Here is a 24,574-nt window from a genome sequence, read left to right as displayed (position 1 = left end):
GAGGGAGGGAAGTCAAGTCCAGAGGATTACAGGATAGGAGCAACGCTCGGAGAATAAAGTGTCATACCAAAAAAAACCAAAAAACAACAACAACCCAAAATGTCCCACAAAAACTGTTTACTTTTACCGGGTGATGTGGAAAACTTACCAAGAATATCCGAGGCTGATTCATCGTCAGGTGAGACCAAACTATTCAGCGTGTGCTCCTCCACACCTGCGCAGATCCTTTCATGTAGACTTTTAAAAAATGACGTTTTGAGTATTTTGTCAAGTTTGCGTTCCACGTGCTCTTTAAAGTCGCTTTCGGTTAAAAACAAAAGTTAAAACTAATTTCAATTTGTATTTTTGTGGTCATAATTCTATTGAAAACGACGTTGTTGCTGTTGTTAAACCTTAATGTTTAAACAGATAGCGTTGTGGAGGATAGCCTGATGGTCACAGTTGTATTGTATGTATGTATGTAGGTCATATGGTGCTTCCTTGGGATGGTGTTTAGTAACGTTCCTAGAGGCAACAACTGCTCACTTTAACTCCGTTTAACCTATTTTTTTCTGTTTTGATTTAATGAAAAAATCACATACTTGCTGCTGTTTTCTTCTTGCAGTAATTTCTTTTCATTTTAATCTTTGCCTTCCACTGGCTGCCAACCATTAAATCAACTGCTTTTCATGAACCATAACCAGTATGCATTCCTTTTTTAATTTGAAAGCCCAGCAGGATTCTTAGCGCTGCATTGCAATGCACTGATAATCAGTCTTGACTGATTGCTGTTGAGAGCATGGGTTTTGTATGGACTCTGTATGACTCTCAGGAGGTTTGTGTTTGTCACACACATTTTCATGGAAGCATGTCGGTCAGCTAACACACTATGAATGGAACTGATACGCTGTTCTCTTCTGAAAACCATACTTCACGCTCTTTATAATGTTTCCATATTTAGAGACCTGTGTCCATCAAGAACAGCATCGATATCCACGGAAACTCTCCCTAACTGATAGGCTCTGTGTTGGGGCCCATCATCTCGAGACAGGCCCTGCAGATACACCCTCCCCAGATGCTTCTGGACACCACTTCTGCCACTACACCCCAAAATGTTTTTTTGGTGTCCATAGAGGTGAATATGACATTAGCTGAAACTAGAATAAAGTAGCAGATACCTGACTGGATTTAATAACTCTAGTTGGCTGGTTCTGGATGATCAAGACTACCTTTCCCAACATGGCTAAAGCATTATAAGATTCTGTGTATATGGACATGTGAAATGTTAAAATATAGAGAGGTTTAAATTAGAACAGGGTAGAAAAGTTGTTTTGGTTTTGTTTTTTTAATCTGCACAGGGGGGCATGTCACCTCAGCCCGGTCTTCTCCACCACGCAATGGAGAAGATGGATGGCATGAATGCACCACAAGGACTACAATCAGAGTTGACAATGAAGTGGAGGCACACAGGGAGGCCAACAACTACAAGGTAGGAAACCACTCAATCAGGGCAGTGGTTACGTGCTAAACAATTACTACATACTACGGCATCTAATTTCTCACTTTTTATTCATAAAGGAAAGAAAAGGGACTTGAAGCATTTTAAAATACACATGTGAAAAGGATGCAGCTTTCGCAGTAAATTTAATATGAGTCTAGGGCAAGAATTTAGAAATGTAATCACACAGAATCTTTCATTTCTAGTAACCATAAACTTTAGTGGTTCTGTGATAGCCGTTTGAGGTATCAGAAGTGACGCAGAAAAACATGGGGTTGTGTTTTGGGGCTTTTTCTTCTCCTGTAGTCTGTTATCCATGCAGGCTTAAGGGGGTTTTACTCACTCGGATGGAAAACGCTGCTAAACCGCCTGAAACAGCTCTTCTGTTGTCCTGGCATTTCTTCTGTTACTGTGTTGCACAAAAAAACGTACTCCACTTAATACAGATGTTAACAGCAATTTACGGTCTGCTAGTTTTTCCTTACAGAAGATGCTTTTACTTTATGATTGAGGATTAGTGGGCTAATTTTTACGCTGGTAGGAATGTTCCCACAAGAATAGCAAATATATGTTCAGTGTTAGCATGATGTGCCTGACATTAGTGGTTGCTTATTACGATAAAGCTGTAAACATTTATGTACTTTTTTCAGTTTCACTTCTTTGTCTTTTCTTTCTTCTTCTGCTTCTTGCTTCTTGTAGCCACCTCTGTCACACCAACCCTCTACATGTCTTTCACCAAATTCATGAGCTTTGTATGTGGTCATCCTCCTTTTTTTTCTCCCCCCTGCATGGCAGCTCCATATTTAATATACTTTGTCCACTTCCCGGCACATGTGCAGATTGCCTCTAACGTTGTCACCAAATCAATCAACCTGAGCTGTCCCTCTGATATGCTCATTTCTAGTCCCGTCGAAACTGGTCCCTCACATTATTTCTAAACTGTGGTAAAGCTGTGTTTAAAAATGGCTACATGTAAAACAAAAACTCGGAATATCTCCAGAATGACACTAAAGCTTTTTCTTTTTGAGTCCACACCCCTGATTATGAACCTGTGAGTGTAATACACGCACTCAAAGCTGCAGGTGTTTTTCTTTTTAACAATAATACCCCTTTATTTCTTCAGTTTGGTTTCAGAAAATGGAAGGCCAGTGTAACGGAGAAGCCCATTGAAGACCAATCGGAGATCATGAAAGAGCTGCACTCTGACCTTAGCATTGTTAAGGCTCAAGAACGCCTGGGTTCCTTTTGCCTTTTTTTCATATTAGAACTCTGTTTAACTCCAGCACGCTCATACATGCAAATTCGTGTTTCTTACGCTAAAGAACTAACCTGCGTTTGTGATTTCTGTCTCTTCTCAGGTTCAGTGGTAACCTTTGGGAATGTGTGCTATGTATTTTTATTTGGTTGGTGGATAGCGTTAATCTACATCCTCATTTCTGCTGTCATGTTTCTGACAGTGGCAGCTTCTGCTTATGGTATGTAGTCTTTAAAAAACTGCAGCACTCTTGTTTTCTGTAAATCTGGAAAATAATGCTAATGAGTTTCTTCTTTTAGGAAAAGTTTGTGTCACATTGGCATGGTACTTTATTTGGCCATTTGGGAAGTGTATTGAGAAGGTAATGAAGCCTTTTAATGTAATTTGTGTACTAAATTTGATACTGTGTAGACGCTAGAGTTGCTATTTTAAGTTTAAAAATCAGGATTTTTAATAGGATAAATAGGTTTTAATGACAGCATTCAGTTAAAATCCTCTAATAAGAATTTATTAATTTTTTTTCAGGTTGATAATGTACTTGATAGATTCTCTGTGAACCCTCCAAACTGTGAGGTTATTCCTCATGAGATGGACAGTGAGGACCTTGTCGTGAACAAAGACTCTGCATCCTTAGTGTCTTCACCCCCACCTATCCAGATCCCTGTCCCAGAACTGCCACCAAAGAATACTTCAAAGCACTGGGTAAGAAAATCATACTGACCTCAGTTATGTGGTGCTGTGCACAGTTCTGAAATATTTATATAGAAGTTTACATTTAATTCAACCTCAGGGAAAAAGAACAAAGAAATGATTAGAATTTTAAAAAGTTGCCACGGCTTTCACGTGCATGACGAGTGTATGTAAGCTTCTGACCATGAGTCCTAATCTGCCTCCACAGTGTCGTGTCAGCACTTGCATTTGGTTGTTACTTGGTTACCCTGTCCTGGCTGTCATGCACTGCCTCGCCTGTGTGCTGTCCTGGTTGCTGGTCTTCACCATCCCAGTAGCAAAAATCAACGCTCGTATACTAACCGGCGTCCTTCTCATGGCACCAGAGGACCTTCACATCCACACACTGGAAAAGGACAAGGTTATTTACTGAAACAGATTGATGTTGTAGATATCAAGGCAGAGGATGCGTGAAGGATTTCCCCCTCCATTACCGCAATGGTTATGCTTTTCAAAATACCAACCGCAGTGTTGTTACTTTTTACAGCCGCCTTATTAGCCATGATCCTTTGTACTTCCCACAAGCTTTAAATGTGGTAGCGTGTGTTTAATGCTGTCTGTGACACTTTGTTCCTTTTTTAAAAGAGCAATTGAACCATATCACAAAAAAAAAGTTTTCAGTTTTCACATGGCCTCAAAGTGAAAGTATGATCAAAACAGTTCAGCAAAACTGAACTGTGTATAACTTGTTAATGTTGGAGCTAATCAATTTTAATGCATGTTTACTGAATCCTTTTTTTTTAATTCTACGATCTCCCTTGCAGACACAGGCATGTGGAACCAGAGTCCTCTTATGCTGTTATCAAGCTTTCAATATGCATTACTACAAATACACAGTCCACGGTATCAACATTTTCGCCCTCAGTATCCTTTTTAAGTTGTTAGACATAAAGTAAGGGGCTCAGTTACAGTTTTTAATCCTCAGCCTGAAAGGCCTGGGGGATGATCGCTGAGCGGTCTGGTGACACTCAACTTTGTGAACACGATAACCCAAGGATTGTAGACTTGATACCACAGATGTATCGGCTAAAAATGTAGGAAACGTTTTGGTGACCGTGACCACAAGGTCAAGGCCAGAGGTCAACTTTACTAAAAGTCTTGTGAAGGAAAAATAATTTTTTAAACTATGTTGTAATTGTATTTACTCAGAAAGATATGATATAGGCCTTTCGTCTTCATAGCTTAGCTATAATGATAATAACCCTTCTGCTGTCTGATTTCTGTAACTGTATAAATTTTCAGGCCAGGGCAGACGTGCAGAAAAGATGTTCTACTATAGCCACTAGTATTTTTACTGCTGGTCTGTCCACTGTCTGTCTGTTGTCCTTAAACCTATGCCCACTGCAGACCTGCTTCCGTTGGTATTTATCACTTTGATCATTGGTTACGCTGACAAAGAAAACAATTACTTCAGAGCCGAGACAAAGTTTGCTACAGCCATGATTTCCATTATTCCCCTGTCTTATTATATTGGCATGGGAATAGCCAGGTAAAATTCTTTCATTTTATTTTTGAAGTGATGAAAAATTATAGTGGGTGAAATTCAAACTTCACTCCTTTTTTATTTAATTGTTTTTAGCCTTTGGTAACTATCTAGCCCCAGCTCCTTTCATCTGTTTTCCCTACCAACAAGTAGGCAGCGAAGCAAGTCTTGGACTGCAGCTGTTCATGATAGTCCTGCTCGCAACCAGAACCTGCAACAGGTGGAGGATTTTTAAACTCAGAGGCTGCACAGCAGTCCAAGATTATCGCAATTGAGGTCTGTCCACAGGACAAGAAACACTCTGATTGACAACTGAGTGACACTGACAACTACAACAATAGCAAATTTGCCTGCTTGCATGGGTAAAACACCAGATGGCACTAGCTGGGGCTCGCTGGTTAGCGGCCTCTGAATTTATGAATTAATGTGTTAGTATGTAGCAAGTTAATCCCACTGAACGTTTTCAGAAACTCTTAACTACATATAACATTTCAGTTCTTTTTGTTTATTTTGCTTTGTATCTGTGTATACTTCCTGCAGCATTTCTGCACAGTGTAACTTCGCAGTGGGAGCGGTGGTGAACGCAACTTTTGGCTCCATCACAGAGTTGACATTCTACATCACGGCATTGCTTCAGGGACATCATGCTGCCACCAAATGTTATGAAGAGGTTGTCAAAGCTGCGTTAACTGGCACCCTTCTTGGATGTATACTGTTCATACCAGTAAGAGCAGATGAATTGTGCCCATTGGTTATATTCGCAATTAGATGTCTTAAGCAGATGGCTGTACTCATTGCATAAAAATTCTAACTGCACAGGGTATATGTATGATCATTGGGGGTATTAAACACCAGGAGCAACGATTTAACAGCCGTTCAGCTGGAGTGAGCTCAGCTTTGCTCTTCATATCCATTGGAGGTAAGGATGGCAGATGTGCATAAAACAAACTGAGAAACAAAATTCTTCCAAAACCTGAGTCCAAACCCCTTCCATGCTGCAATATTGTCCCTAGGTGTGTTTGCACCTACCCTGTTTTCAAAGACCTTTGGTAATCTGATGTGTGAAAGTTGCAGCGATGTTCCCGGCAATGCCACTGTGTCCTTCGTCTGTAAAAACTGTCACTATGACACGGTGGGTGGCTGCTTCTTCTTTTTGTATAGAGTTATAGGGTATTTTGTTATAGATCAGCTCAGTAAGTACACTTAAAAATGTCCAAAGGAAAGACTCAACTTTTAGGTTTTTCCAGGGCGACATGTTGCATCTTATTTTATTGTTGATTTTTCATTCTTATCTTGTTTGTGTTCACAACAGAGTCAAAGTGAGCCCCATTTAATTCTGTCCGATATTGAGTAAGTCTTGATGCTTGATTGCACAGCACTTCTCCAACACGATCAGCTTGATATTGTTTTGAGTGATAATTTTTTTTCTTTTTTTGCAGGCCTCTTATGTACACAATTTCTGTCCTTCTGCCTGCTGCATACCTAATTGGCCTCATCTTCACACTGAAGACCCATTCCCACATCTATGATATCCATATCAGCGATGGTCACGGGGGCCATGCACACGGTCAGTACACACAAGAGGGTACCAGCACCTCCAACCCCACTGGTGAAATCACCACCGGCCATCTACTTGTCACCAAACCATGTATTAATGCCAGTATTATTGCCCATGGGCCACGTTGCAACAGGTGTGTTGTGCATGCAGTTTAATCTTTTGGGGAATAGGAAAGTGAAATGATTGCAAAATGCTTATTGCTCATTGCATTCCTTATTACCAAGCATGTGCAGTGTTGCAATAAGGCAGTTTTGCATGTAAAAACCTGTGAAGATTAAGGGAATTGCATTAAATTGTTTTCTAGGGGAAAAAGAAATGCAAACCAGCTGTGTTATGGAAAATCTTAAATAAAACTGCAACCAGTTCTGCAACCAGCAAGACTGGTGAGCATTTTGGAGAAGGAGTTAATAAACACATTGCAGACAAAGAACTCTTACATGTTGGCCCATCTCACTATACCTTCAGCCCCATCCTTAAAATCTTCTCCCTCACAGAGAGAATTATGATCTTGTTTTCTGCTTGGCCGTCACCTAAGGATTTACATCCCTGATAAGGAGGAGTCGTCTCACTATCTGTTTAACATCTCCCATGAACTAACAATGGCCTCACTGTGTCAAGTGTGTGTGTCGAGCATAAGGCCCATTTGTAGTGCACATGCATACTACTAAGTGACAGTGAGAAAGTGATATTACTATTACTAATGTGGTATGATTCAAATATATAATTAATACATCAGAAAAGAAATCTGTCATGACAGCTGCAATTTAAAAAAAGCCTTTCTTTGAACGTTTATGCATTAAAATAAAAAATCATGAAATATAACTGTCATTGTGTGTGTGCCCAACAAGATCTTGGCACCTCAAGCCATTAAACATTAACTCATTATTCTTTATTTGACTCTCATGGCAGACCAGTAATCAGAATTAGCAAATTAGAAGTTTGTATTTTTGTTTGTTTTAGCAAAGTCTGGATGCTAATTTAAAATGTAGCACAAGCTAAAGGTGATAAGCAAGCTGGCTTTTAGAGGGGAACAAGATTGCAGATCATACCTCATAAAATGCATATTTGGATGTCCTTATGGACTGACTGTGTGGAATGATCTGTGGGTAGATCTGGAAATGTTATTTGGTTGAAAGAGCCTTTCCTCTAGAGAGCAGATTACAATCTAATATTTGCAATGATAATGATTTTGGGTTTTCTTTGTTTTGTTTTGTTTTTGGGTTTTTGTTTTTTTTTTTAAAGTTAATGAAATAAAGGGCACTAACGGTTTAAGGTCATAAGTACTTATTGTTAAACCTGTCAATGAGCTCATGGTATGGATGTTACAAGCAGGTCACCATGTTGTCCACTGGTCCCGGTGGAGGGCTCTTGGAGTGCTGATTGTTGCCACAGTGCTGATGGCTTGCTGTGCTGACCTCTGCACTGAAAACATTAAGCCCTTTCTGACCCATTCCTCCATCTCCCAGGTATTTCAATACATTATTATGCTTTTTTTTTTTTTTAATAAGGAAAATGTAAAGGAAAAACTCTAAACTTTATTGAACAAGACACCTGTAGCATGTAGAATGAAGTGGAAACCTTGTATTAAAGCTGACCAAATATTATAATACTGAAGTTAACTGCTTATCTGCTTATGCTGCAGTACTTCATTGGGGTCACGGTGTTGGCCATGGTGCCAGAGCTTCCTGAGATTGTCAATGGGATTCTTTTTGCACTGCAAAACAATATCAGTCTCAGGTTTGATAACATCGTCCCGTTATATTATCACGTGTGTTATAACCCACCTGGATGGGCTCAATTTTAATCTGGAGTACTGGAAATGCACAAAATATTAAACCTTCCTTGTCCCCTCTTTGCAGCCTTGAAGTGGGAAGTTGCATTGCTGTGCAGGTCTGCATGATCCAGATTCCACTGCTCATCCTCTTCAATGCATTCTATGTAAGTTAAATTGATTATTATTTTGTTTGTGATAATTCCAGTTATGACATTTCAAGCTATATATATTATTTTTTTCCTCTTTCCTCCCAGGATGTTGGCTTTATGCTTGTGTTCAGCGATATTCATCTTTGGGCTAGCATCTTTAGTGTAATTGTGGTCAATTACATCTTCATGGATGGGAAATGTGACTACTTTCAAGGTAAGCAATATCAGGATATAATACCAGAAATGTAAGTATTAATTTTGCACGAATCAGATGTTATCAAGGACTTTCTCATATGTGCATTTGTCAAAGTTTTTCCTATGTCAAATATCTTGCTTATATCCACTCGTTGTCTTGTCTGCAGGCACGGCTCTAGTGGTGGTCTACCTCATCCTTTTGGCCCTTTACTTCTTTGCTCCTTCTCCACACTCGTGTTAATGTGCCAAATAGTAATTTTGAAAATTAAACACATTAAAAGATTTCTTAATCTTTGGTGGTTTGGGGTCAGACGCACAAAATGTGGGATCAGAAATGTCATGTTGAAGATTAAAGTGAATATTTGGATTTTTTTTATATTTATATATATATGTATACACATAAAATAGTGTCTTCCAATTCTGTCTGTAATTTAAAAACGTTTTTGCTGTTGAATAGAAATGTCAATTTGTGGTATTTTTCTTGTTAATCGTTGTAATATCTTGTTGATATTTGATATAATAAACATGTTCATTAAAGAAAAAAACTTTCTGTATTTTTGCATTTTGACTATTAATCTCTCAGCTTTTTCATTTTGATATTTTGCCTTTGAGGTTATGTTATTCACTAGCATTTGGGCAAATTCAGCTTCACAAACACAACAAATACAGGGATGTATGACTTTGATCTATTGTGGACTTTGAATAAAAGCACTTTGAATAAAAGAATAAAAGTGGCAGCAACGATCCATGCAAGAGTCTTACACTGGACAATTCTAGTGTGCGTCATGCTAAGCATTAGTACAGGAAAGAAAACTGGGGGGGACAGAGAGCTCTTTACAGAACGCCTTTATTTAGAGACCTCTTAACACGACACTCATACAAGCCCAGTGTACAACATTTTCGGGGTCACCTGTAAAACTGTGTCCCAAAGTAACGATTTGATGTTATTAAAAAAAAAAAAGGGGGGGGGGGGGAGCAGGTAATGACATCATGCATCAGTAATTTGGAACAGCAAAGGGGGAAAAGCAGAAGAAAAAGGAACAAGGTAAAAATAATGCAGGCAGACTCATGCATATGTGACCAAACCATCTGGCAACATCCCATCATATGTATATTAAAAAATACATATGGGATCTTGTCATAATCACATTTTGAAGGTGAATATTATTTGGCATCTGTAAACATGAACATATTTTATTTAAACACTTGGTTTTTAAGATTACAGGATATAAAATTACAATCTTGGCCAGCAACATGTCACAATATGCAATTATGGGACTTTTAATTTACTTGTAAGTCTAAGAATTTTGTCTAAACATGCAAATATCTGCCTCTATTTGTCAAACCTCAATATCAGTTTGGGAGAAAGGCACTGCAGTATAAACAGATGTTCGTGTAAGCCTGCTACTGAAGCAACTCCCTGTGCATCATGTGTCTTAAACAAAGAGGGAGTAAAATTTTAAACAGAATCAAGTCTTTATTCAAATATAATCATCTTAAATATATCTATATATAGATATATATATATATATATTTTTTTTTTTTTTAAGCACCAAATTCACAGTGATGTGTAGCATGGTTTGGTTTACAAATGAAACCTGCAAGCAAACACAATGAAAAGGGAAAGAAAATAATAAATTATCTTGAACATACCCACCTCGCTTCAATTTCATCTCCAGACTAGGCTGCAATATGATGTATAATGAACAATACAGGAACTACAGAGGTCCAGACACAGGCAAAACCAGCATTTAAAACTTCCTTACATGCCAATGAACAGCACAGTGTTTCTGCATGTTTTAGGCAATTCACCACAAATAACATAAGACTCTTTTCACGGCATGCACTAATTTCATTTTTTAGGATTTGAATGCTTTTATATCCCAGGCAGATGGCATGTCTTTTTGTTTTTTAAGATATAAAAATAATTTGGAGAAACTGGAAATTTAAGATTACTTACAGTCAAAGTTATGCAATGATCCACTTTGACATTAAAAGCTCAGAGAAAGGTTATTGTAATTGGCTGATCAATGAACCTTAGAGAGTAAAGTGAAATAAAAAGGCCAGTGAGGAAGTCACAAAAACATTCACAATAATCTAAAACTCTACAACAGGTCAGTAGAAATGAAAATTATATATTAGATAGGGAATTGTATTAAATTGGCTAAAAGGTGCAAAAAACACCGCCATGGTTCAAACCACCATCTGCCACTGTTTCAGACTGATGTCAATACTATCGTCGCCTCTGCATGAAGAATTTTTTTTTTAAAGATGACAAAAACAAAAAACCAAATGTCCACAAATGTGTAAGACAAAAATGTGCAAACTGCAACATCAGTTCACGAAGCTACCCCACCCTCCCCCATAAAAAGTGATTTCATTTTAATATACATGCATTCGTCATTCACACTGAACTTTTAAAATTACCAGATAATGCCGATTTGGACAAAAAACAAACAAACAAACAAACAAACAAACAAACAATGGGAGAAAACAGTGTTTGACTTCATGCCGGGGCAAAATAAACCATTTCCAGCTGTTTGATGAAAACCATGACTGTATTAGTTTGACACAAGTGCAGGGACCAGTGGGGGGGGACAGGGTCTTGAGTAAAATCCATAAAACATTCCACATATACTCTGTTCTTCATCACTTTAACTATAAAAAAAAGGAAGAAAAACAAAAGAAAAAGGCATCCCATTGTTTTTGGTTTTAAGGCGAGGCTACGTCAGGCGGGAGGGCAGGGCGGGGCTTGGGTCACCCTAAGACTTCCTGTGAATTCAATTTTGTACTGAGCCGCTCTCCTCGCTGTCCCTTCCATTTTACGTGTTCTTGCTCCGCTAAGTCTATTTCAAACGTTCAGTGAGTTCCTGTGTGAGGCCCAGGTTGAGCAGCTGCATGGTGGGGAGTGAAGAAAGGTGGGGAAAGGCCTTGAGGAGCTTCTCCCAGCATAGCTCCAACAGGCTGGGCACAGTCAGCCAGATCTTGAACAGAGAGCCAGTTCTCTTGTTCTCATGGATGTTCACCACACCACCATGGATGTACATGCAGCCAGCCTGGGTACAAAACAAAAGAGATGGGGAAAAGGTACATTTTACAGTGTATACAGCTTAACAAGGTTCAGGCTTCTAAACTTCTTCAATGTCATCATTGATTATCCAACTGGTAACAAACAAAATCTTTTCATTAGGTTCTCCTTGCACCTTCTGGATCACCAACAGTTTTTTATTTTTATTTTAAGAGGACGGTTCCATATAATAACTATAACATAGAAAACAAAATTAGATGTCCACAAATATAGACAAAAAACAGCCATCATCAGGGGCTTAGAGCCAATCACTGGTCTCATCCACACATTGAAACTATCTATCACACCTCACCACATGTCTTGCAGCACCCTCTCATATTTCTGCCACTCCTGGGTTCATGCAGTAATACTGATCCTCTCTTGGCACCATAACTTAATGTTTTATCTAGATCCATAAAGTGCAAGTCCTTCTCCTTAATACTTCTGCATCAACACTCTCAAAGCAAACATTGCATCTGTAGAGCTCTTTATTGGTGTGAAGCCATTCTGCAGCTCACTGATCGTTACCTATCTTCTTAACCTAGCCTCCACAACTCGTTCTCATAGCTTCACGGCATCACTCGTAAACTCCTTCCCTCTGTAGTTACTACAGCTCCACAATTGATCAATAATGTGCATCAATGTCAAAATTGTCAAGGAGCCTCAAGTTCTGAAATGTGAAGCCTAAAACCTCATATTTACTAACAGTCAGGATAGGGATGATTGTATAAGACTCATATTTTCCCCTCTTTTTTTTAAAGAAGAAAATGACCCTGCTTTTTATTGGATTTACAACATTTTCAACATTTCTGTAAATATTTTCCTCATAGTATAAATATTTACATAATGAAATAACCAGTTTCATTATTTATTTATACCAGAATGATATTCACTTTGTAAATTATATATATTTTGTAAAACGGTTTGATAAACCATGCTGCGCTTTAGGGCATCACTCCTCTGTGATGGACAGATTGCTGTAAGCACTGTCCTCACAGTTTGTCATATTTGGATTTACAAACAGATGCATCAGCTAGAGGCTTTACAGAGAGAATCTGCAAACCAGAAGGTGACGTCACCATGGCTTTGTCCATCTTTTTATATAGTATATGCTAGGAACCCACGACAGCTTATCTAACATGTAATTTCACCTTCTGTGTATACATTTATATTCTGAGTTTGGTGAGTACTAAGGTAATTTTGCTACTTTGAAATTTAGACTGATCCAAAGAAATGGTATTGTACTAACTGGGGTAACAGCAGCACAGTGAAAGTAGGCTGGCTCGGGCATCACTGCTGGTAGTTTGCTCCACTGGAAAGTCTGAAGGTTGATTTTCCACAGATCAGCTAATATCAATTCCCCATTGTAGCCTCCACAGATAAATACATCTACAATAGAAAAAGCAGATAAAAACATTAGAATGAGAGGATGTAGTATGAAATTACAGTGCTTAATAAGTGATACTGGCTATACAGAAATATGTTCTTTGGTATAGCAGGCCTCACCGTTGCGTATCTGCACGCAGCTATGGCACCTTCGAGGAGCAGGATAGCCTGTCAAAAGCACAGATATTTTAGCAAAGTGCACTACTGTTAAGGATAGCACAGGCTTACAGTTAATCATGATGTGAAGTATACAAACCTATCTTTTCATGAGGTTTAGTTGTAATCTCCTCCCAGGAATTGGTTTCCAGATTATAAGCATGTATCTTAAATAAATAAAAAAAATTAAAAAAAACATTTTAAAAAGTGACATGTGTGAAAAATGACAGACTTGGACAATTATCAAGATGGAAGACACTTCTACTGATAAATTCAAAATATTTCCAAATCATCTGATCAGCTTTTGCGTAGAAGTACAGATATATAAACAATGACTAATGCTAGCATTTTTATATGCTTTTTTAGTAGTAGTGTACAGATTTTTTATTTTTTTTTTTGTAAAACCAGAGTTTTGTTTCTTCTCTTTTTACCATTGGCACACTAAACAAATCCTAGGGAGTTCAAAAAAAGACTAGACTTTAGACTAAGACTATGAATACACCAGGGACATGGATTTTCCTTAGCTGGAACCTTAGCTGGTGACAAGTTACTTGAGGGTATATAAAATCTTTCAGTGGTACAGTACCTTATCTAAAGGATATGATGTCCAGGAAGTTCCTCCTCCCAGAATATAGATCCTCTGTCCATCATGTGCTATTTCATGCCTATATCTGTGAAACACACCATGACAAGGAATTTTAACATTTTAATACTAGTAGAGATGGAAAGAGATATGTTATCAGAAAACTTCACTCGCGATACAATATTATTGTAATTTTTAAGATTCTGCAATAATAATTCCGGCGACCTTCCAGTTACAGATGCACTTCCCAACCCCCTGAGCCACGGTCGCCCAATTATTATTAATAATTCTTTTTTGCTTGCAAAATGATTTTCAAGCATACCAACAATGTCACTATAACCTGCCATAAATGTTAACATAAGACGGAATCAGTCGGCAATTGAATGGGGTCAAAGTGGCAATTATATCCAATCTGTTTCTGATAATACAGCAGTGAACTGCAGAGAAATTTATTGTATTCTATAAAATATTGATATTTGGTTTCCCTGTATTGATACAATATTGCCAAACAAAATATCCCCCCCACCCCTAATGCTAAACTCCTCTATCATCATACCGCTCCTCGGGCAGGTCATCGGGAGGGTTGTTGGGCTTAAGGTGGATCCACTCTCTTGTGGTCAGGTCCAGCCTGTGTAGGTCTGTGCTGTAGATATAACCTGTTGTCCCTCCAAACACGTACAGGAAGCCGTTTATAATAACCATTGCCTGGAGGCAGAAAGTATGAAATGGCAGATAAAACACTGAAACAAAAATTTTACGTACAAATTTTTCTAATTTGAATGTGGTCGTCAGAAAGGAGGACGACTGATTTCTGTGGCTACCTGTCCATAGATTCTGTTGGGCTTCTTCCCTCGACAGTTGAGCAGCGACCATCGTTTGTACTTCACGTTACAAACGTGAACGTCGTTGCCATTATTTTCACCAAAGGGGATTCCGGTGCCCCCAAACACCAGGAGGTTGTTACCGTGCAAAACAGCTGCAGAAAAACAGCAACACCAAATTTGATTTTCATACATGGGGTTTTTTTTTTTGTTTGTTTGGTTGGGTTTTTTTTGGGGGGGGTGGGGGTATGAAATACCAACAATGTGTAAACACTAGTAAAATGTTCAGAAGTACTAAATACACAATGCTTCACCTGACATTGATGCCAGCTCTGTGGGCATGTAGCCCTCTGTTCGGATCTGCTGCCAGCAGCCTGTTGCAAAATGATACCTCCATAGCTCCCTGAAAAGTGGATAGTCTTCATTTTCTGAGCCTCCTGACTCATCGTAGTCAGGGTTGTACCCACCAAACACATACAGGTTAGTGTTGTCAGCGACGCAGCGGTGCCCACTGCGGGCAGGTGGTGTGCGATGCCCTGGAAACAGAAAAAAAATAAACAATCAAAGCCTAAAAATGACAATGAGGAGTACCATCCATCATAGCAAAAAGCTACTACTTGAGCTAAATGCTGCTCTTAATTTTATGCATGATTTGAACTTTGACACTGCTTTACCAGATAAAACAAACTTTTTTTTTAAAACTGACAGGAAAAAAAAAGGTATATAAAAAACATTATCCAAAAGTAATACAAGTACTTGTAATAACAGTGATATGCCGTGGTCATATCACCCAGCAATCAAATCAATTAAAGCGTTAGAGTATAATCTGCATATGCATCTAAAAAGTCAAACGTTTTTTAGAACTTAAGACTAGTTATAGCTCCAACCTGACTAATGCTCCACCGGTTATATACATAACATGTCAACTTTCAAATTCATAACTATGAGAAATTCTGCATTACAAGAGTCGTTGTATGACATTTACTGGAACTTGGGAAGAAACGTAAAGGCGTTAGACCAAGAACGCTATATAAGCTCAAGATTATGATCTATGTTAACTGATAAGAATGTGCTTAAGGTTCAGTATAATCAGCATTCATTACTAATTTCCTTGGCTGTATTGCAGTCTTTAGGATTACCATAAATAATTTTTACAACAGGTCAGCTGGGATACATGATGGATGGAGCGAATTTTAATGCAGTTGCATAAATCCTTAACAGAGAGGAGGAAAGGAGTTACACAGAAGATTAAAAAAAATCCTATTTTCTTATATTTAATTTTTTAAATGCTATTGGATAGATATACTAATTGAGGCAAATTACTGTGAAGCCGCAGTTACAGGGTAATTTACTAACAATGTGCTGTAATTTATATATAAAGATGCAGCCAGTTCACCTCAGTAAAAAGAAAAAACAACTTTTTTGTAGAAAGAATGCAAATTAGTGGCTTAAAAATCCAGAGGAAGGCAAAGCGCTGCATGCCTGCTAACTAAAATAATCCAGTTTAAGCTCAGGTTTCATATAATTTTTTTTCCTCTGAAAACAGCAAGGCAATCATGATAAATGAGACGAGGCTGAATAAAAGTGAATATGCTTTTTATATAAGAAATAACTCTTCTATCAGAAGAGTTATTTCTCAGCACTGTGCAAAGGGGTCTAATGATTAGGACTCAGGTGCAGCGCAAGATTGATCCAGAGGAGAACTGCATTATTAAAAACTGTCCCGCCCTATAAACCTGAAATCTGTGTGGAACAGCTGACCTGTACCATGCGCAAAAGACCACAAAACATCATTTACAGTCAGATGATGAGACATCTCAGTTGCTATGTTACTATCCCATGTGCGTGAATGCGCACTTCGCCTTTTAGTTTTAATAGCACATTGCAACATTTAAGCATTAATTTAACTCCCCAAACCTTTTATTAGTTACAGATTCAACAAATGGGGTTTGCCTCTAAACACGCACGCAATTTTTTTTCCAAACACAACTTTTTTTTTTTCCAGCACTAAAGTTTGTGCAATTTGCAGTAAATTGTGTTCCGAAGACTTTGTAATTTACACTGGTGTGACTCATTTAAATATTCTCCTCCTGAAAGTGAAAATACAAATACATTTGGCATAATACCAGCCTCAAAAAACCCCTCCTGTTCACATACTGACACTTAGTCTCTTTCGTAAATCCAGCAGCTTTTTAATGTCAAAAGAAGGCTTTGTGCTGCTGTAGACGTTAGTACACCTGGCCCTAGATTTTTCTTCTTTTTAAGCCTACAGTGAGTTTTTCCACAGACTGTTCTCTTTTATAAGACCTCCATAAAACAAAAGGGTCAGAACATGTTGTGGTGAAGGAGGATGTGCGTTTTGTAGTCCATCTTCTACTCATTGTAGTTTCATCAATACTCAGGCACACTATGGCACCTATTTGCTCCTACTGTCTTGTAAAACTTCATATGAGCAATAAAACTACAATATAAGTATTTTATCAGTCATCAAGATAATATTTCTCTGTAGATCTATGTCAGCATCCGTTAGAGTGACCAGTTTTGGTCTTTGCACTGCAGAATTTCCCTTTCCTGACCAGCTTGTATCTGTAAAACACAAAAGTATACAGGATCTCAACTTAGGATCTACCACAGGCATAAGAGGAAATAACTAGCAACCAAAGAGCAGTCTATTCTTTGAAAATTTTATACACACAATAGATCAGCTCAGATATGTTTGGGTTTTAGTTTTTAGTTTTTTGACCAGTAGAGGTTATACTGAAGTTATCCTCGCTATACGTTGCTGGAAAATATAGATGTAACACATCTCTCCATGACTGAGAACATACCTAATAAGAGCTTTAAACATGTTAGTGGACATGGCTCTGTGATCCGCTTAAACCATCAAATATTTTATCAACCCTCAGCATAAACCACAGATACACACAAAGCTTAAACCTTCAAATTGTTATAAATAAAACCTTAAATCCATGAAATCCACTCCAGCCGATATTAGAACATTTACTGTAGCACACTGCAGCCGATAAAGCTCTATGCAAAAGTATTATGTGCTATTTTCTCCTGTTAGCTTAGATAGGATCGCACCCAACACATCAAAAGATAATCAAACAGAATTGCGGGATGTTGCTAGCCTGAATGTAATGCTTTAAAATATCACGAGTAAAGTCAAAGTTTAAAATTCCTGACTCAAAGTAACAAGCAGCTGATGTAAATGACACAGACTCAATTTGACTGTACAAACATGATAACGTCCAGGTAAAGCGTAACGTCGTTAGCATATCTTGCTAATGTTTTTGACCGACCTGCTAACGTCACACCGTGCGGCGGCCGGCCTGTCAATTTCTGGAATTTATTCAGCTGGTCTGGACTGTGAGCACATTCGGCGTCCGACATCGTCTCCCCCTTTACAATCCAGTCACGGAGAATGGCACGTCAAATAAAAACAACATCTCATAAGAGCCGTAGAATCATTTTACGTTTCAGTCAGTTTGGAAGACATCCACAAACGTTACCTCCCCCCGCTGTGGATTGGACTTGGCCAATCACTGGACTCGTTATTAGGACGTTGCGTCATTAGATGTGGGCGGGGCGGCGCTTGCCGGTATGTATCCACAACACAACAGTTTTACTTGGAGTGTGGATGGCCCAAAATGCGTTCCCAGGCTATATATATATATATATATATATATATATATATATATATATATATATATATATATATATATATATATATATATATATATATATATATGCACATATTAAAAATACAAATAATGAAAAAAAAATGTTGTTATTGCTTGCACTGTACAGACCTAGTCAAGGTTACCAATTACCTTCTTTTAACAACTGAGAGTGGAGACAGATTATCATTTAGAACATGAAGTGGCATTCTTATGTTTGGGGGGAGAAACAAACAAACCATTAAAAAAAACTGTCACCATGGGCAGCTATTCATTATCTAGAGATCACATCACCTGTGGTGCACCATAAGGTTCAGTTTTAGGTCTTACTTTGTTTTCTATTCATGTGCTTTCAGTTGGAGAAAATACAGTTAGTGAATCAGGAAGTGCAGAGGATGAGTAGTAAGAATTGGGGGCAGCTATTAAAGACATACCTGGAGATGTTTAAGACAGAGGGCTTTTGACCAGATTGTTTAACACAGTCTTGGAGAACATGCCTAAGGAATGGAGAATAAGTCGAGTGGTAATGATTTTCAAGAACAAAGGTGATGTGCAGAGCTGTAGTAAAAACAGAGTTTAGAAAGTTGATGACCCAGACCATAAAGACAGAGTGAGAGATGTGGAAACTAGATTAGGAGGAGAGTTGAAAATCAGTGAGCAGGTGATGTAGGCGATGGCATGTATGTAAAATTTAATTTAATACTTTTAGTCAATAATTTCAATCACTAATATCTTTAGTATTTTCTTCCCTAATGTTAAAAATATGGTCAGATAAGCAAGATGGGACAAAAATGTTTCTGCTTTTATCCAAAAGTCCTCGATGAAAATATATTGGGACAATGCTGGGCCCTCAGAACGCATCATTCTTACTCAAATGCCTCCAGATCATAAAGTAGAACTTTGCTGGCTTGAACAGAGACACATTTTCCTACTATCTGGTGATGCAATATTCTAAAAATTGAGCTAATAACAGTATCTAGTGGGATGTGTTGCAAAACAAATCTCCACCAAATAAGAATTTCTTCAAAGCGACTTTGTTTTTGTCTATATAGCATACCTTATAGTTGAAAATATTCATGTTTTCATTACATTTGTGTTAGAGCTATTACTTATTTGAAATTTAATTTATGTAGCTCTTTATTCTACAACAAACTACACAGCATTATATGGTGTCTTAAGAAGCCTCCACTTCAAACTACAGCAGAAGATATTAATGGATTACTAATCTTACAGTGTAATATTGCCCAAAAAAATAAATTCAGAAGGGGGAATTTTGTATGCATATTTATTGCAGTTTATTGCATCTGTATAACAACATTTAACAAAAGATCCATAATAAAATACAAATTTAAAAAGTAAAATTTTAACCCTAACCCTAAACAAATTTAAAAAAATTTAAGAAATTAAATTAAATTTAAAAAGTAAAATTAAATTTAAATTAAATTTAAAAAGTAAAAATAATAATGTTAAAAACACACAAAAAAGTACATTTTAAATCCCAAATTTTTTTTATATTAAATACCAAATAAATAATTCTTTACATTTAAACATTAATAACAGTTAATCTATGAATTTAGCCTTACGGAATTACGCTTCTGAAATTTAAGCTATGTTCACGGTGAAGAAGTGATGTTGTTGCAGCGCTGTGGTCTTGCAGCATCACGAAGCGGAACTGTCGGTTTCAGGGTGTATTTTCCGTGGGACCGCAGAGCCGATCATGGCGACTCTCGGCGGCAGTCGTGGGGATCGTCTCGGCAATTCTAATCACAACAAGTCTGCTATTGTTTCCCCGGAAAAAGTTCGTGAAATTCTCAATGAGGGGGTGTCGTCAACAGGCGTGGGTTCCAACAGGTGCGATTCTTTTTTTTTAATCAGAGAGCGCTCATGGTTCAATTTAAAAAGACGGAGAACAAGTTGGCGCTAGCTAGTTTGCCTAGCCACTTAGCTAGCTGTACTTTTAGCTTCATTCAGTCAGCATAACGAGAAGACGGATGAGATTCCGCAGGTTTGGATGCATCTAAGCTAGGAACTGGCACGCCTTTGTGCTTTCATTGTTGTATTCATCGGGCAAGTTTGTTATGGTAGCATCTGAATTGTCGCCACTGTGTACAGTTAGAGATAAGAGGGGGTGGGGACCTTAAGTTTGGTAGTAACTCCTTACTTTGCAAGTTTGCGGTTTTGCTTCCATCATTAGGTTAAACGAATCGATTCTATTCAGTAGTGTGCGATTAAAAAATGAAAATAGGAAACATATAACGTGAAGTACGCATAGCTTTAACCAGTTATATTTGTTTTATCAATCATGTAAATAAAACTGCATACTGAAGATGTGTTTTCCCCTTTTTGATGATTTCAGTGTACAAGGGGATTTGAATGTGCTGGAAGTGAAAAGCAACTCTCAAGCACCTTGCGAAGCAACGAACAAAGAAGCCTTTTTCTCAAGAGTGGAATCCTATTCAATATCCTTTTTTCCCTCATTTTGAATCAGTATGAGCCATCTTAGTTCTTGTTTTTATGTTATGTTGTTATTATTACATGTCCTTGCTGTATGTAAGTTGAAGTTTCCCTTAGCGCCGCACTGTTTGAAATGGGCAGGCAAACCACGCATACTTTCCCCTTTGATGTGTGCCAGATATGGCTGGATCAGTGTTGGCTGTGATATGCTCAAGTGCTGCAGCTGCCAGGCTTTCCTATGTGCATCCTTGCAGCCAACTTTAGACTTTGAAAAATGTGAGTGAAACTTAAAGCAACTGCACAATAACACTAGAGGACAAACAGGTTGTTTTGGGTTTTTTTGGCAAGGTTAGGTTGATATTGTTGGGCTGCCAAAATTTTTTTTTTTTAAATTGAAGCACATCTCCTCTTTTAAACAGATGAAAGCCGCATTGCAGAGATATCAAGGCAGCTTCAGACACAGCATGAAAAGTTTTGTCCTTGGCCTGACTTTCCATGTCCAGGTGGGAGCAAGCATTTTGCATAAAACGTATATATCAGCAAAAGTAATTTGCCTTGAATAAACTTTGATTTTCTTTTTTGTCCATGTAATGATCATGGTAAATGTTGCTTTTATTTCAGAGCGTTTCTGGCTTGTTCCAGCCTGTGAACCATCGACACTTCTTGCTGCCTTTTTGGAGCGCTTCCAGAGCGCCTGTCTCCTTGCACAGCAGCTGCCAGCAATGAAACCGGAGCAGCTGAAGTCTATGGTGAAGCTGCAGAAGGGCTTCAGCCTTTTTAGGATACTGACTTCAGTGCTGTTTAAAGCATTATACATATTATTTACATTAGAGAATACACTTAAAAGAATGCATTATCGAGATTATAGAAACAGTTGTCTGAGTCACTCCTTCACCTATACTTATTGGCCACTCTTTCCTTGCAGTCTTTGACAGAGGACGTTATCAGCAGTATGCTGCAGGTGATTGAGGAAGAACAAAAAAGAATGGGAGAGACTCCTTGCTCTGAGCCTTTAGCTATCCAGATGGCAGCATGTATTGTTTCTCTCTGCGGTTGGGCAGCAAGGTGAGATGTAACTCGAAACTCCTTTCATAGAAATTAGTGTTGTCATATGCTGACATTAAAAGTTGCGTGAAAATTTAGAAACATTGGACAAAAAAGTGTTTTTCTCCATCTTAGTCCTGCTCTGCACGCCATGAGCCTGCCGATCCTCACCTGCTCCTACTGTATGCGCAAGGTGGGCTTGTGGAATTTCCATCAGATGGAGGGAATGGGAGGTGAAGCAGACAATTCAACAAATACACTGGGCACCCCTGTTCAGGCAACCAGTCCTGCTTCAGCAACCCCAAATGATGGTCAGGGAGAGCATTCGACTTCCACCTCACCGAGCCCTGCTACAACTCCTTGTCGCATGAAGCTGCGGAGCCAGGACTCCACCCGCTCTGACCAGGTAAGGAGGAGGACCAGGCGTATTTCCCGAGCTGTGCCATTAGCTGGAAAAACACTGAACCACGCTGTGCACAAGCTATGATGCACGCTTATTAATCCGTTCAATTAGAACAAGTGAATGTAAACTTCAGAATATACTAAGCTGCTTCTATGCTGTCTTGGTGTATGTTACAGGGAGAGGGTACCTCCTCCCCAGTGGCCTTGCGTGCCCGGAGCAGAGACTCACCTAGCCCCAGCGAAGAACTGCCAAGCCCTTTGACGAGGGGCAAGAGGCCCGCAACTCGCAGTAGAGGACAGGGAGATGGCTCAGGGACTGACGGCACTACTAGCCTGCCTCCAAAGCGCCTGTGCCTCTCATCAGCTGGTGGTCTAGTAAGAACTAACATTACTGAGGTTTTTTGTTTGTTTTTGTTGTGGTTTTTTTTTTTAAATGATGGCATCAGACTTTATCTGAGGGAATCCGTACAGTCCTGCCTGGTTATTCAGCCAGTGTTTCAAGAGTAATTTGAGTATTTTGTTTGGTTTACATTTCAGTTAGAAATTTTGTTAAATTAAAACATGAAAGACAAACATTCCCTTTTTTAAGGCAGAGGTGTATAATACAAATGTTGACTTACTATCTCTTATTTCAGGATGGGCCCTTGCCCAAGAATGTATTTGACCCCTTAGCTCAGCACAGGGAATGGTGTCCCTGGATCTCCGTAGGAAAGGAGAATGTGGATCCTGGGGCTATCCCTTTTTCAGAAAAAGGTTCAGGACTTTATCAGCAGGGCTGGAAAGCTGCTCTGGACCTCCTCATGCCCATGAAGAAGAACTCCAGTATAGACGAAGGCAGTCCAGCACAGGCAAGACAAAAAGTTCAAATATTTATATTTCATAAAAAAGAGTCATCAGACATGAATATGATAGATTTACAGATTTTTGCTTTGTTTGTTTGTTTTTTCTTCCAGGGCCCCCGTGACAAATCTAAAAGGGTGTTTGCTATATTCCGACAGTGGCAGGTTTCCTCTTCGCCATCTCAGTAGACTCTTTGCAAACAAAAACAGCATTGCAACACTGAAGTGATGAACTGACCTCCACTCTTGTTTGTGGTACAGAATCCATATTATGAATGACAGGAGTGTCAAGTGTTATTAAATGTAAGCCATCAATTGAGGTCTTGTTTCTGTTCAGTGTTTGTCAAGGACAAATAAGGTTCATTGTGTCATTAGACAAATGAATGTGTTCCCAGTAAACAGTAAAAAATGTGAATGAATGAATGCTGTGGCTTTTTAAAAAACATTTCAGTTCGGCTACAAAAGATTTGGGATGTGTACCGCCATCCACATGACCACAAAGTCTGCTTTGGTAGTCCTTGATGACAACGTGATGGTCTGGATTTTTGTGGAATATAGAAGATCATGAGAAAGGGCCACATGGCTCTACACTGGAAAGATGATGTTTACCTTTATTGTATTTTGAGTTCTTTGCAAGAGCAGTAAACATTAACCTCAGATTAGCAAAAAAAAAAAAAGACTGTGAGGAAGTACTTATGTGTGTATTGTTTTGCTTAAACACCAGATGGATACAATAGCTGTCCTCGAAGAGAGCAGAATCTTTTTGGAGTAGTGATGTTTTGTTTTTTCTCATCCGTGCTACCCGGTTTGAAATTCTTGATTTTCTGTGATATTTCGTTACCGATGCAGTTCTCACTATCTTGCATGTACCTTTGTCTTTGTAGACGCTCCTAAAAGGGTTTAATAAATTGCTCTTCTGAATGTTTGTTTTACTTTGCATGTCGTTCTTCTGAGATTTGTAAGATAAGGCCAGTCAAAAAATTTATGAAATTATATTGTAAATCCAAGAAAAATGCACACAGTACAAATGTGTCAGATGGCTCTGCTTCACAAAGATTTTTTTTGGAATGTGTTTTTTTAAGTTTATTTTAATTTTATTTGCTGAAGTGTGTTTATGTGCATGAGTGTATTTATGTATAGATAGATGGATAGGTATTGTGGTCTTGTAGAAGTGGTATTTTTAGCCATGACCATTTTATTTATTCTTTCCCTAGATTAAGTCTTGTTTGTATTCTATAAATAAGATATGAGGTATATTTCAGCTTCGCATAACTCTGGGGGAACTTAGTCAGTTAACAGAAATGAATCACAAGACTGATGCCCCCCTCCCCCCCAAAACCATTCACTGTTCTTGAAATGGACTGTCGGTCTTGCCAGACATTTTGGGGTGCAAGTCCTGACAGCCAACATGTAGGGGTGACAATCTGGAGGAGCTGAGCCACTGCTCGCAATTATGATATCCTGAACATCTTGAAATATTTTTTCCAATATATCAGTTTTTAACTGTAAAAACAGGCATGTA

At 38.5% G+C, this 24,574-nt stretch overlaps 3 protein-coding genes across 4 annotated transcripts; 2 read left to right on the top strand and 1 right to left on the bottom strand.

The window, feature by feature from the left end:
* The first annotated feature begins 19 nt into the window (after positions 1-19).
* On the top strand, positions 20-8,979 carry cax1 (cation/H+ exchanger protein 1). 2 transcript variants are annotated; one of them, XM_085386866.1, is made up of 20 exons: positions 20-178; positions 941-1,114; positions 1,338-1,468; positions 2,601-2,715; positions 2,836-2,952; positions 3,032-3,093; positions 3,306-3,434; positions 3,631-3,822; positions 4,232-4,325; positions 4,809-4,950; positions 5,485-5,668; positions 5,764-5,863; positions 5,958-6,076; positions 6,257-6,294; positions 6,384-6,511; positions 7,835-7,968; positions 8,145-8,239; positions 8,362-8,440; positions 8,531-8,639; positions 8,788-8,979. In XM_085386866.1, exons 1-20 carry the CDS (start codon positions 100-102, stop codon positions 8,859-8,861), a joined length of 2,295 nt encoding a protein of 764 aa, XP_085242992.1. In that variant the 5' UTR covers positions 20-99; the 3' UTR covers positions 8,862-8,979. The 2 variants fall into 2 exon arrangements, with proteins under 2 accessions (XP_085242992.1, XP_085242990.1); XM_085386864.1 differs by having other exon boundaries at positions 3,258-3,434; positions 4,226-4,325.
* Positions 8,980-10,484: 1,505 nt separating this feature from the next.
* Positions 10,485-18,161, bottom strand: klhdc10 (kelch domain containing 10). The gene is made up of 9 exons (XM_085387133.1): positions 17,936-18,161; positions 14,948-15,169; positions 14,634-14,788; positions 14,369-14,517; positions 13,816-13,900; positions 13,330-13,396; positions 13,194-13,241; positions 12,937-13,076; positions 10,485-11,676 (listed from the first exon to the last, which is right to left on the bottom strand). Exons 1-9 carry the CDS (start codon positions 18,024-18,026, stop codon positions 11,467-11,469), a joined length of 1,167 nt encoding a protein of 388 aa, XP_085243259.1. The 5' UTR covers positions 18,027-18,161; the 3' UTR covers positions 10,485-11,466.
* Positions 18,162-20,004: 1,843 nt separating this feature from the next.
* On the top strand, positions 20,005-23,973 carry zc3hc1 (zinc finger, C3HC-type containing 1). The gene is made up of 10 exons (XM_085387319.1): positions 20,005-20,164; positions 20,670-20,772; positions 20,893-21,043; positions 21,187-21,270; positions 21,389-21,516; positions 21,693-21,832; positions 21,947-22,217; positions 22,391-22,588; positions 22,849-23,061; positions 23,167-23,973. The coding sequence occupies exons 1-10, from the start codon at positions 20,031-20,033 to the stop codon at positions 23,239-23,241; spliced, it is 1,497 nt and encodes a 498-aa protein (XP_085243445.1). The 5' UTR covers positions 20,005-20,030; the 3' UTR covers positions 23,242-23,973.
* The last annotated feature ends 601 nt before the right edge of the window (positions 23,974-24,574 follow it).

Source organism: Rhamphochromis longiceps, linkage group LG17, assembly GCF_057381845.1.
Source record: "Rhamphochromis longiceps isolate RC_006_pf linkage group LG17, R_longiceps_female_GT1.1, whole genome shotgun sequence".
NCBI lineage: Eukaryota > Metazoa > Chordata > Actinopteri > Cichliformes > Cichlidae > Rhamphochromis > Rhamphochromis longiceps.
The sequence above is the reverse complement of the archived record's forward strand: the minus strand, read 5'-3'. Positions and strand labels throughout refer to the sequence as shown.

What these genes read in the sequence shown, in the direction of transcription:
- cax1 (XM_085386864.1), top strand. Translation starts at nt 100, where the DNA reads ATGTCCCACAAAAACTGTTTACTTTTACCGGGTGATGTGGAAAACTTA. An exon ending in GGGAGGCCAACAACTACAAG is followed by an intron (nt 1,469 to 2,600) that starts GTAGGAAACCAC and finishes TTATTTCTTCAG; the next exon opens with TTTGGTTTCAGAAAATGGAA. An exon ending in CAAAACAATATCAGTCTCAG is followed by an intron (nt 8,240 to 8,361) that starts GTTTGATAACAT and finishes CCCTCTTTGCAG; the next exon opens with CCTTGAAGTGGGAAGTTGCA.
- klhdc10 (XM_085387133.1), bottom strand. Translation starts at nt 18,026, where the DNA reads ATGTCGGACGCCGAATGTGCTCACAGTCCAGACCAGCTGAATAAATTC. An exon ending in GCACGGTGTGACGTTAGCAG is followed by an intron (nt 15,170 to 17,935) that starts GTCGGTCAAAAA and finishes TTCTGTTTCCAG; the next exon opens with GGCATCGCACACCACCTGCC. An exon ending in GATGACCTGCCCGAGGAGCG is followed by an intron (nt 13,901 to 14,368) that starts GTATGATGATAG and finishes TGTGTTTCACAG; the next exon opens with ATATAGGCATGAAATAGCAC.
- zc3hc1 (XM_085387319.1), top strand. Translation starts at nt 20,031, where the DNA reads ATGGCGACTCTCGGCGGCAGTCGTGGGGATCGTCTCGGCAATTCTAAT. An exon ending in CGGAGCAGCTGAAGTCTATG is followed by an intron (nt 21,517 to 21,692) that starts GTGAAGCTGCAG and finishes CTTTCCTTGCAG; the next exon opens with TCTTTGACAGAGGACGTTAT. An exon ending in ACGAAGGCAGTCCAGCACAG is followed by an intron (nt 23,062 to 23,166) that starts GCAAGACAAAAA and finishes TTTTTCTTCCAG; the next exon opens with GGCCCCCGTGACAAATCTAA.